Source organism: Haplochromis burtoni, unplaced genomic scaffold (assembly GCF_018398535.1).
Source record: "Haplochromis burtoni strain Fernald_Lab_line unplaced genomic scaffold, NCSU_Asbu1 Contig_25, whole genome shotgun sequence".
Lineage (NCBI taxonomy): Eukaryota > Metazoa > Chordata > Actinopteri > Cichliformes > Cichlidae > Haplochromis > Haplochromis burtoni.
In genome coordinates, this window is record NW_024582386.1 from 2,247,186 (window position 1) to 2,259,932 (window position 12,747).

The 12,747-nt window shown below is 45.9% G+C and overlaps 1 protein-coding gene across 2 annotated transcripts in view; it reads left to right on the forward strand.

Moving 5' to 3' along the window:
• Positions 1-6,051, forward strand: part of znf704 (zinc finger protein 704) — a 56,811-nt gene extending 50,760 nt beyond the window's left edge. For both annotated transcript variants that reach the window (XM_014332143.2, XM_005917498.2), the window contains exons 7-9: positions 31-168; positions 245-336; positions 1,612-6,051. In XM_014332143.2, the coding sequence (XP_014187629.1) occupies positions 31-168; positions 245-336; positions 1,612-1,726 (345 nt within the window). In that variant the 3' untranslated portion in view covers positions 1,727-6,051. The remainder of the gene's footprint in view (positions 1-30; positions 169-244; positions 337-1,611) is intronic.
• Positions 6,052-12,747: the final 6,696 nt, after the last annotated feature.

Genomic DNA, 12,747 nt, shown 5'->3' on the forward strand with positions numbered 1-12,747 from the left:
AAAATAGTGACCTTTGACCTCTGCCTTCAGGCCACGGCTCCAGTGTCCATCCCGTCCAGCAGCACCAACAACTCGGCCGGCTCGGCGTCCACCAGCTTCACTCCCACCAACAGCTCCAGTTTCAGCATCTCTTGGCAGTCGCCACCCGTCACTTTCACCGGGACCACGGTGAGAAAGCCTGGCTCAGCCTTTGCTTTCACGCAGCTCGTCTTTCTCTTATTCATGATCTGCTCTCGTTCTCCAGGTGTCTCCCAGTAAAAGCCAAGGATTTGGTGACCAACGTTCCCAGACCATTGCAGTGCTTTCGTCCCCTCCCAGAGCCACCGCTGCCCTCAGGTACTGGACTCTCACAGAGTCTCACCTTATGACTGGTTATAGCTTCAGTTAAAGGTCGAATTAAACCTTTCTCTTTCAGCTTGTTTGGTGCAACCTGAAAAATGGAATAAGGCTCTGATATGTGTTTATCTATCTCTGCAGTCAGTGGCGTAATTAAAAAGAACCAGTTAGCTTAGCACAATGGTGGGACTGGGAGGAGACAGATGTCATGTTTTTCCTTAGCAAAAAGGAAATTTCTTCCAACATATGGACGCACCTCAAAAAATTAGATTGTAAAAAGTTGAATATGTTCCATCAGTTATTTAAGAAAGTGAAATTTTAATCTATTTTAAACTCATTACATAGAAACCATCATGCTTCAGCATTTCTGTTTTAACTTTGATAATTGTGGCCTACAGCTAAAAAATAAACATATCTCACGTTATTAGAATATTTCATTTCGAGTTTGAGTAAACTGCTATGAACACGGTTTAAATAGTGTGTGCCTGTCAGTCTAGTGCAGCGAACACAGCCACAATCATGGGGAAGACTACATGCTTTACGGTCCTCCAGATGACGATCCTCTACGATCATCTACAGCCCACACAGGGAGAGTGAGCCGCAGAAGGTCACTGCTGTAAAGGCTGGCTGTTTGCAGACAGCTGTAGTGGAGGATTGGAGTACTGTGGGGAGGACTTGGGACCTCCCCACAGTACCAAAACTGCCAAATATTTTGCTGACCGTGTTATTGCTGTACCTGATTGGCCATTGACCTGAACCCCACAGAGGAACTATGCGCTGTTGTCAGGAAGAAGATACACACAAGCTGAGACAGCAACTTCATCTGCAAACATGTGGAACATGTCAGATAGATTTGTGTTCGTGTTAACCTCTAACATGTTGTACTCTTCATGGTTTTCTGGTTTTGGTTTTCAAATGTATGCTTTTATGGCGGACAAAGTTTCAAATAGTGAGGTCAGTGTAAACACGAGTAATCTCTGTGAGCTGAAAACTCGTGATTGCTCTTTTTGCTCGGTTATGACATCTTAGATGATGTCCCTAAGTAGCTCCACCCTCCTGCGGCTTTGAGGGGCAACCAGTGAGAAAAAAGCTTTCTTCCAGGGAGGCTGGCCTTAAAGGGAGAAGAGCTAATCAGTTAGTTGCAGTGGGCATCTGGGCAAGACGAATAAGAGTCCAGGAATAATAACGCCCAGTGTTATGAGCATTGTGCTGTTGTTTGTTATGTCGTTAATATATAACAGCTTCATGTGCTGTTGGTCTTCATCTCTCCTCCAGTCGGAAGGTGCGTGGCGAGGGGAAGAAGTGCCGTAAGGTGTACGGGATGGAGAACCGCGACATGTGGTGCACCGCGTGCCGCTGGAAGAAGGCCTGCCAGAGATTCACTGACTGATCGTCCCCCGCAGCTCGCCAGACAAACAAGCCATGCAGTTTTCCAGCTGAGGAAAACAAGGGGAAAAGGGGGGGGCGTCATCCTGCATGCATTCGGTTTTCTTCAGATCAACATCGCAACTGTCTGTCAGCTATGGCCCCGCCCTCGTTCTCCGGCTCCGTCCCACACCCCACCCAACCTCATCAGCTCCACTGAACCATTCCAGCTGCGGAAGCAACCGCAGGACGGCAGAGTCACCTTTCACATCGCCGTCCGGGATTCCCAGCGTGGGCTCGCCATTCCCTTCTTTCCCAGTTTTTGGGAAAACCTCGGTGCAGCTAAACAGTGTAAAGAAAAAAAAAAAGATTTCTGCAGTTTTTTTGTTTTCTTTTTTTAATGTTGGGTTCAGTGTTGCATCTTTCTATGTTTTGTACAGCTCTGGTTTTTAAATGAAAGTCTTGTCAAAGAAGGGGGTTGAGAAAAAGGCCAAATGATTTTTTTTTTTTTAAGTGTGTGTTTTCTCAAAAGATTAGAGTAAAAAACACTTTTTTATTCAAAAGAAGAAAGGAACTCTCTGAAGTCCGTTTGAAGAAAGCTATGAAAAAGCACGTGGAGGTAAAGCTCGCAGTTTTTGTTCTTCCTTCGACTTGTTCGTCCCTTTGTATCCAATTCTGGACTTGAGGTGATCTTTTATCACGGTCCCTCACGCCTCCTGGACAGCACCGAGGGAATGCATGCGTGGCATAGCCGGGAAGGGGTGGTGGACGGTCGGAAAGGAGGAGGAAGAGACACACACGTACACAAACACACACGAGATGAATGACCAATGCAAAAAAAGAAAGAGAAAAAAAAAAAAGAACAAATAAAGCAGAAGATCCAACTTCCAGTCAGGGAAAGCAGATGGACCATACGAGTGATCTACACACAAACACGGTTTCTTCTCACACAATCAAAAGCAGATCACGTCGACTTGTATGCGTTGTTTCTTTGCTTTACCAGGGATGTGATTCTGAAGAGAGCAAAACAAACCAGCAGCTTAAAGTGTATGCAGCACTATCTCAACAGCTTCTATCTTTCATGACAACTTTGCAACCAAAAACTCCAAAAACTTTATCCTGTCCTTCACGTTTTGTTTTGGGGTTTTTTTGGTTAAGGTGCCATGTTTAGTGTAGTCGGTGTCATTTATTTCTTTTTCTTTTTTTTGGTGAAACTAAGACTGTTTACCTACCTGCTACTACAATGTGTGTTAAAGACCCTCCTCATAGCACTGGAAGTCAGCAGCAACGTTCAATGCAGTCGCCCTCCTGCACCAACTTTTACTCCAACAAATTAAGTTTGTTTACATCTGCCACAAAGGCGTCAACCGATGACCTGATATCCAAAAGAAGGGAGGGCTGAAAACCCAAAGTGAGATACTTTTTGTGTAACACAGTTCCTTTGCGGTCCCTTTTAAAAGCTGGAAGTGTTTCCGCGTCATCTCCTGACTGGACGTTACAGAAAGAGTAATAATATTTGTCCGCCCGCTTGCGGCTGCTCCCCCTTAAATTCTCTGCAGCAAGCTTTTGTTTTCATTTTGGGAGAGCAAAGCGGCACTTAATTAAGTCACTCCTTTGGCGTTTAACTTAATTCACTCAGAACGCAAAGCTTTGGCTCACAAGAGTCTGTGTGATTGGCTGCTGAGGTGAGAGCAGGTTGAAAAGCTTCCTTTCTTCCGCCTCAGAGCCAGGAAGTAGAATCACGAGGCCCGAGCGTTTACAAACGCGGACCAACTCTTTCCATCTGCTTTCTAAGATCGTCCTGAAAGCCACGACCTTTTTTGGGAGGGTTTCTGTCAAACACACTCTCTCACACGCACACTCGCGCACAAACAGGCTTCATCAGAGTTTCTAAAAACCAACACCAGCTGATAAACTCACACACGCTCGTCCAGTTTAAGCGCCTGAAAGTCGTGGCGCTCTCTTACTTTTGATCAGCTGTTTCTAGTTTGTTCCTGTATCCTGTATATATTTGTTTTCCTTTTACGCTCCTTTTTTGTTTTAATGACCGCCAACCTCATGTTACTGTTTAAGTCAAATCTATTGTCTGGAAAGAAACAGTTGCATTCAAAACTAAAAACATGAAACTAATTTGTTTTTTTGTTATTTTAATTTTCATACATATGAATATACACATCCATATATATATATATATGTATATGTATATATGAAGTGTTTATGATTTTTGTTTTCATGTTCTGCTGAGGGAGACTCTTATGTGGCGTCATCGGCTTCATAAACTAAGCTCGTTAGGCTCTTTTGAGTGAGCGTGACCCTCTCGTTCCCGCCTGGAGCTCCTTCACGTTAACGCTCTCCACTGCCGGCGCTGCGTCAAAAACTGCAGTTGATTAAAACCTTTATCATATTTCCAATTCTGCCACTCCGCCACCCCCATCGTTCCCCGCCCGTGTCACGCAGGCCCGCCTGCAATTAGTTTGATTGACACCTCAGTGTGTTTGCGCTCGCTGGCTCTTGCGTGTGAACTCTGAAGGAGCCCCGGGCACAGCGCGCGCGTGTGTGTGAGGGGGGGCTGAAGCTCGGTGCTCCTGCACTCCCCTGAAGCGTCTAACGGCCCGTGGCGTTTCTCTGTCTCGTCCACTCCTGATTTGCCCGCACTGGGGTTTCAGGATGTTTTAGTTGAGGCTGAACGGGGCTTCTCCGTCTCAGCGTCTGGATCGTTTTCCTCCACTGATGTTTAAAATATATTTATATATATTTGGCAGCCAATCAGATTCAGTCAGGGTCCTGTCCAGAAACGAGTCCCTTCAGTTGTTCAGATCATTCAGAGCACTGGATAATTACAGTGGCAGCATTTCCAGGCAGCTAGTTTTTCCTCTCTCTGGGTTGTCGAGCCGATCTCACGGTTGACAATAAGATTTGGCCAAAATAAGCTCATCTCACTCCCTCGCTTAGAGGTGATCCAAAAAAAATTACCTCAAAGATATATTTGCTGCCATATTTCTGAAACCCGTCCATGTCCTCTTGGATCGTGGGGAAGCTCGATGGGATTTGTTTTGTGGACCGTGGCCTGATCTGAGAACATCTCGATGGCCCAAAGATGGCCTCGTCGTGACGGTGCTTTCAGAGACACTCTGCCAGGGTTTGTCTTTGCATGCGTCCTGGTGCCCTCGGCGGAGGGAGAAACAGAGGTGCTAAACACTCAACGCAGTGCTGTTTCTCCATTAACTCCATTTTGTAAACATTGTTTTGCTGTAGAACATGAAAATAAAAATAAAATAAAAAAAACCCACCCAAAAAACAAACAAACAAAAATACACGGTTGTTTTTTTAAAATGCTTTTATTTTGGTGACTTCTATTGATGACTGTTTCCTCGCGTCTGCGGCTCAGCCCTGTGAATAGATGGAAAACACCGGCAGAATATTAAATCGGCTTATTTTCTATTTCACATTGAATCTGAACTCTTATGTTCAAGCTTGGAAGTTATTTTCTGTAACAACAAAGAGCTTCAGAATAACAGCTGATGAAAATCGAATCACAGTCCATGTACTCACTGGTCCTTGAGCTTTCAGGCTTCATCAGCAGGTTCGGTTTTCATTGAACTGCAGATCTTTTCAGCTGTGCAGTCTCGGTCTGCGCGAGTCTGAGCTTCAAAACATACTCAAAAGAATCAAATATTCACCGTGCAGGAGGGCTTGTTTCATAACAGTCTAATAATTGGTTCATTAATAATCACCGCAGCTGGTAAAATTAGGACTATGGGAACTAAGTTACATACTTATGGGTTGTAAAGTAGCTTAAAATGGGTTGTTGTGTTCTTTTCTTATTTTTGTCACATATACTGTTGCAGTTATACTCATATTAAAATAATCAGACTAACAAATGTGATCCCAGCCAACCGGAAACATCTGCTTCAGAAGACCCGCTGTTCAAAACTGCTGCTTGTGAGGGGCAGCCAATCGGTAGAAAGCTGGCTAAAAATGAAAGGGGCTGAACTCATCAGGCTTGTACTGTAGCCCATAATATAAATAAGGATTATTTCAAACTGTGAGTCATGCAAAGCTACTCTAGCAGAACCAGAGAATAAAAGGCTCATTATAGGAAAGTAGCACAATAAATAGGTCCCCTTTTAAATTTGCCTTTTATCAGTGCTGATGAAGACCTTCAAAGGCTCTGGATGGAGTGAGTAAACGGGCAGTTTTTTCTTACCGTACACCGAGCATGATGAAATTTGACAAAACGTGCAGACATATGGCTGCAGCATCTTGTTATTTAACTATCAAATAGAGATATTTGCAGAGATGCAGAATAATTTATAATTTACTCCCATTTAGATGAAAATAGCAGGGGGGGGGGGAATCACGATGTTCATCATTTTACCCCCAAATTGACAGGTTAATGATGTGCAGCACACCATATGGCAGCATCGCACCGATCAGATCATCTAACTTGTTCATTCATATTAATCTGATCTCTCAGCCCTGAAACCTGATGGGATTTTGGGGGGTGGAGGCGTAAACACGAGTTCAGAAATGGGCTATCATTATAAACACGTGTTCACACAGCTTAATTAAAACGGTGGCATCAAAGGCCCACGATAGGCGGGCTTGTTGCTCGAGAGGGAGCCATATGAATACTTATGAGGACTTTTTTTGTTTTGTTTTTTGTTTTCTTGTCACACGGAGCGGCAGCGGCTGGTCTGGCTTTTGTTCTCTGTCGTGTTTACTTCGCTGCTGCCTATTAAAGGGCTGAGCTGTGATTTATGAGCCGAGTAAAACAAGACAGCATTATTCTACTTACGGACGATATAAACATCAACTCCCATGAGCTATGAGGGACCCTGTGTGTGTGTGTGTGTGTGTGTGTGTGTGTGTGTGTGTGTGTGTGTTGCACTTTGGGCTGTCACTGCTCCTGAACGGTGGCAGCTTTAACAGCAGTTCACGTGTTGACAGTTTTATGAGGACCCCTCGTTTGTGTAAGCTGATCCTTAACCAGATCAATATTTCATACGTGACGACGCTTGTTTTTGTGACAAGAGGCTGACATTTAATATACCCTGTATCATCCACCTATGAGGTCAATATATGCTACAGTACAGTATATCTAAGCTACAGTATCGGTGTGTATCAGTACATTGATGTGATATCTCTAACTATAATACGATCAAAATTCCTACTTTTTTTTAATTTAAAGTGACGGGCTGTGCCTTTGGTCGGGTGCCCCCCCCCCCCTCCCCGGCCCCCACCTCAGCTGTGTCTGCAGACGTGCCACCCACCCACGTCTAGTGGGCGATAATGTGCGTGAGCCCACGGTGCTGTTATCTGCCCCTGCGCCCTGCAGTTTGCCTCACAGACCCTCCAGTGTTCTGCAAGGCTAACAGCAGGTGGCGCTCTGCTGAGACTGGGGAACAAGTGTGTTTGCAGTGTCAGAGCCTTCCAACTCTCTGGGCTGGTTTTTATGGCTGCTGTGCTAACTGGCAGGATTTTTTGGGGGGTGTCTTTGCCTCTTTCCAGCTGCCAGTGCAGCAGCAGGGGGCAGCGTTGTTGTTGTTGTCGATTTAAAAGGGTAGGGGCCCTCTTCTCGAGTCCGTCCTTCATTCATTCAGGAATGTGAATAAGGAGGAGGAGGACGGTGGAAGGATGGGTGAAATGGCTTTGGGACACGCTCAGAAGTCCTGAGTGTGTGTTTCCAAGAGTTGCTCCCCCCTCTCGACCACCACCTCTCATTTCTGGTGGTTACCTTTTGGAGGAGTCTTGAATGTGCCTTGATGAGCGTGGAGTTTCTAGATCGGACCTCAAGCCGTCGCAGCGTTGTGCTCTGAGAAACTCTGGAGGAATGTTTCTGGTGCTGGCTAGTCTGAGTTCTCCTGTGAGCCTCTTTAGCCCCGTCTCAGCTCCAGAAAGAAAGATGTTGCAAGATATCTGCGAGTGACTTTTCTACTCTTTGCTGTAAACTTATTTTTTTGATCCAAACCTGATGATGAAAATGATAATGATACTGTGTTTCCAATGTGTTTTTCCTTCTCTTTGCTTTCCCAAACGTGAACCCTCTCTCCCCTTTGTGTAAGGGCTTGTAGATAAATATATGTTGACATGAAGAAGAATCGCTGTCGTGGTGCAATCTCGATATGTTTGGGAAATCAAGGAAGCCTCGTTTTCAGCAAACGGCATGTGAAACAGTCGGTGAGATGATCCATTTATAGCGCTGAGCTGCTAAGCGGCTTCCACGGGAAAACCTCAACGGGCATCGCTCGCGTTCGGCGTGAAGGTGAGGCGATCAGGCAGAGAGAAGAAACTCACTTTCGTCAGCCGGAATTCTATCATTGGATTTTTAATCATTCGGAATGTAAATTCGCTAAACAGTCCAGACGGCGTTCAGTCTTTGTTTTCAGGGTAATTGTGCCGCAGCTTCCTCAGTTTGAACTCGAATATGCAACAGAGAGCTCGGCCCTCTCTCCAAACTGGATCACCTCACTGGCTGTTTTATTTTGATTACAATCATGTAGACCTCAAGAACTCAATGACTGTCGCACTGGATTTTTACACTCCTTTTTCAAACATTATATACATCTATATATATCTATATATAGATGTATATAGATATATATATACACACTGCTCTGGTCTAACTGTATTTTTAATACTGCATGTGCATGCAAATAAGGAAATTATGGGAAAACATGACTTTATATAAATGTGCTCTACTTGTGCTGTGGCGTCCAGGACGGGGACTCGAGAGCAGCCAGTGCAGTCCTCGGTTTTCTTTCAGCTAAACTGCGTCACAGTTTAGCTTAAAAATAAAACCCCCTGCTTTTGTTTGCAAATCTCTTTAAAAGTACCCGATTCCTTAGCTGGTTGGATGCTGAGGACGAATTCTTTGTCGTCCCTCCTCCTGCATGCACCGCCCTTGGGAAGCTGGATTGAAAAGACACCCAAAGCTTTGAAAAGGCCGATGTTTTCCATGTGTGGACATCAGTCACAGGAGGCCTGAATCATGTGGTGCTTGATTGAATCAATTGTTTACACCACACACGGTACAAAATGATTTGAGAGGTCTAACCGCGAGTTCCCTAAAACACGGTGATTATTTAAAACAACATTTCCCCGATTTTAAGATGTTTAAGTAACTTTGCAAGGGGGACTTTGTTTGGCGGCGGCTGCTCTCCGCCCTGACATGGTCGCCACGGTATGTTGCGTTTTTCTATCCTTTTGAAGCCTCTAAATGTAAATGTTTGATATGTGTTTCCAGACTGTAAACTAGATGCAACACATTTTCCTGCCCCAGAGTCTGTTCAGTGCATCAGGTGCCACAGTTGGGCTGTAAAATCTCAAACACTTCCTCATCTGTTACCACCGGCGACCGCGGCTGGGAGCGTTTCTTCTACGCCGACGTGCTTAGGGTGTCATTTCTTGAACGGGGTCGGTTCTGCTTTTGATGCAGCTGCCAGGCGTCGAGCAAACTTAAAGCAGCGAAGGCGTTTTGAGAAATCTTTGCTCTGTTGAAGCTAGGAAGTGAAAGTACATGAAGCTAATGTCAGCAACGCCGATATCCGGAAGTGTCCAATGGCGCGGCGCTCATCGCTGCAGACACTTTGTGTCCTTGTGGTTGAAATGTTTGCATGTCCAGCACATGTACTATGGAGCAGTCCCAGCAGCAGCTGGCAGATGCCACAACTCCTGGAGCGGCACACTATTGTCCACTTTTTGGCTCTCGGCTTCTCTCTGTGACACAGAGACTGGGAGAAACGGAGAAGGAGGCTGAGTTGGTGCGCAACAAAATCCACCTCCAGCGTATTTGAATCTTAAATTAAATGACCCATTTGTTTGTTTCAGCTGCACAAAAACCAAAGCATAAAAAGCAATAATTTGCCAGCGTCAGCAGGGTTGTGGCCCAGACTGTTTCTTAGTTCTAAGTTTTGTATTTCAACCCAAACCAGAATCAGCTTTGTTGCCTAACTGTAAACAAACTGAAAAGAAAAGCAATTATGATGCTACAAGCTCTCCCACCAGCACCGCAGAAAGTAACAAGTCTGGGTGAAGAAATGCTCCACCGCACCATTAAACAGGTGGATGCCATTTATAGATCAATTCAGTCACTGCAAAACAGTCGCACTAGAGAAAACAGTGGGTGGAGACCGAGGGTGACCAATATTATTGCAGCCGTGTGCGAAGAACCTGCGGTCTCATTGACTTCAAAAAGGTTGCGTCAATGACGAAGACCATGTCTTCAACGTGACTTTGGTTCATGAAGATTGTGATAAAACAGCAATAAGACGGAAACCATCTGCGATTGAACACAGGCCAAGTTACATCCAATCTGTGTTGATGCAGCGATTCACTGATGAAGCAGCGAATATCACAATCTGTAAGTCCAGTCCGAACCTCACAGATTGAAAACATGAAGACAGAACAACGATTTTCAAAATGACAAAGGCGCTGAGTAACCTGTAAGTAGGAATACACCCAATGGCAACCAGTTGAGTCGAGACCCCGAATGCAAAGAGACGCGTCATTGATGCAGACAGGCTCAGGTTGGTTGCAGCGTGCTAGAAATCTGTCTGCGTTTCTGAATTAAGCAGGGACTTTGCTTGGACCCGCTCGAGTCCCTCTGAGGTAAATTTAAGCATCAGCTGTTCATCCGAGTGCCTGCTTGAGTTTTGTGACCGATCAGAGTCAACACGACAAAGCACCATCTACACACCCTGCCAAAGTGACAGACTTCAAGCAGATGTCAGATTGACTGCTCAATCCTCGGGTGTGCAGTTTGCCTTGTCTGCTGTGGAGTATAATCAAGACTTTACATGGCAGTTATGTGCAAACCTTCCAATCTGCCCACGAATGATTGGAGTCAGACTAATTGTTTCACCTTGCGATCAAAAGTGATATTGGTTACCTCACCTTCTTGCTATCATCCGATGAATTTGGAAAAAGTTTTCCAAATTCGTTAAAGGTTTTTTCAAACCTATTCACATGGAGGTTGCCGTGTCCTGTGTTTGCTCTAGTGTGACTGAGCCGTCAGAGCGCTGCTGTGGCAGAGTGTACCGAGCTCCTTCTGTTTTTCCCAGTCTGGAGGTTAAGCTAAGCTGACAGGCTAACTTCTCCACAAGCTTCAGAGGTTTTCTCGACTCTCATCAAGAAAACAAACAAAGAGTTTCTTGATGAGCTATTCCTTTGGCATTTGGATGCAGGCTGTGATGACTGATTAAGATAGTTTTCAGATGGAAATCAGTTAATCTTTGCAAGTGCCACCTTAAACCAGACAAAAGGATTTCCTCTGGTATCTCCTCCAGTCAACATACATGAGCCTGTAACACCCCCCCTGACATCTCAAACACGTCAGCTCTGAGAGAAACACTAGTCTCCCAAAGTCTCTTCCTCCTTCTATATGTGCTGAAAATAAGTCCTAGGAAGCCGCTTAAAACCTCATGATGAGCTCCAGTATCAGTCACACAGGCCTCCTTCCTCCTGTGCCATCAGGAGTAGCAGCGTTATGTTCTCACGAAGCCGGCGTCTCTCGCCGGGGGAGGAAAAGTCTAAAGACGGGGGTGGGCGGTACGCGGCCGATGTAGGGATTTAGCTCAGACCATTTTGGGGCGGTACGAACCGTTTCCAAACTGGCGATGCTCTCTCGTTTTCATCCATCGCTCAAGCAAACGCATCATTTATATCAGTCGGCATCATGTATCAAGCAGGATCTGTTAGGATAATATGCAACCGTACATCAGCGACAACACATTTGTCGCCTTTATTTCTTTGGGCCTCTGTCACTGCACGCATTAAACAGTGATGTAACACAACACAGACCTCTCTCATCTCCACACACGCAAGCAAGCAAACACAATATGAGTGAAAGAGGTGTGAAAGCCCACTGAGTGAGATCATGGGTGCGATATGTGGCCCTGCTGCTCAGCGTATGTCCCCGTGGCTTCAGATCTCATCATGTGACGATGCGAAGAGCTTGCTCCTGTCTCACCGGGCCGCTGGTCCAAAAACACAGATCCGCTAAGGAGTTATCGGCGTGTGTGTGTGTGTGAGAGAGAGATGATGGACTGTGTTTCCAACGACCGCCCGAGGTATGTCCCATCTGCTCAATGTAGCATTTATACCTCCTCCTGTTGTGTTTGTGTTGTGCAAGTGACCACAAAAGCTTATTTTGTGTGTGTGTGTGTGTGTGTGTGCGTGTGTGTGTGTTTGTACACCTCTACTCCCTACAAAGCCTGGTCAAGCCATTCCTGCAACCATAAATGCACATTTCAGTGTTCAAGCTGTCGTACCTCATGAATTTTCACCGCCCTACACACACTTCTGCTCACACCAGCCCAACGGCCGCCTGCGTGATTCATTACCACACACACTGGCATCTGCGGAGCATCACCTTCTATCAGGCAACCAGTATGAGCTGTAACTCCGCGTTTACAGGACGCGGAGGCCTCTCTGAGTCAAGAGCGCAGACGATGTTAGGTGTTATCGGTGGAGCGCGTGAGGGAGGGGGCGGGGGGAGCTGCTGCTGTTTGTGCGTACGCGTGCGTCCGAGTCTTTGAATAATTGACGAGGACGATGTGAAACGGGGCACGCACGCAGGGCTCCCCATGTGTGACCTTAGATGATAAGAATCGCTGCTGTCCGTGGAATCGGTAGCTTGCCTTTTACTGTGAGGGTGCTGGGGGGGGGGGAGACACACATGGGTCAGTTTTACCCGAGACAAAGAGATTTGTGCAACCGCAGGCTCTGGTTTTCTTCTGGTTGAAGGTGGAATCGGTTCTGCATGTTGGCGCCACAACAGAAGGTCTCAGATGTCCGTGGGGCCGATCACGTGTCTGATTCCCCCCCCCCCCCCCCCCCTTCTCTCTTTGCAGGGTAGGAATATGCTTATTTACATTATCGTGAAGTTTGAAGAGAGGATCGATACCAGCTGCTTGTTTATTATAAAATTATAGAACAACGTGCCGCAACAAGTCGACTTACAGACAAGCTGGCTTTGGTGTCTGCAAGACTGACCTACCCACATCCTCTAAACCAGGGGTGTCAAACATAAGGCATGGGGGCTAG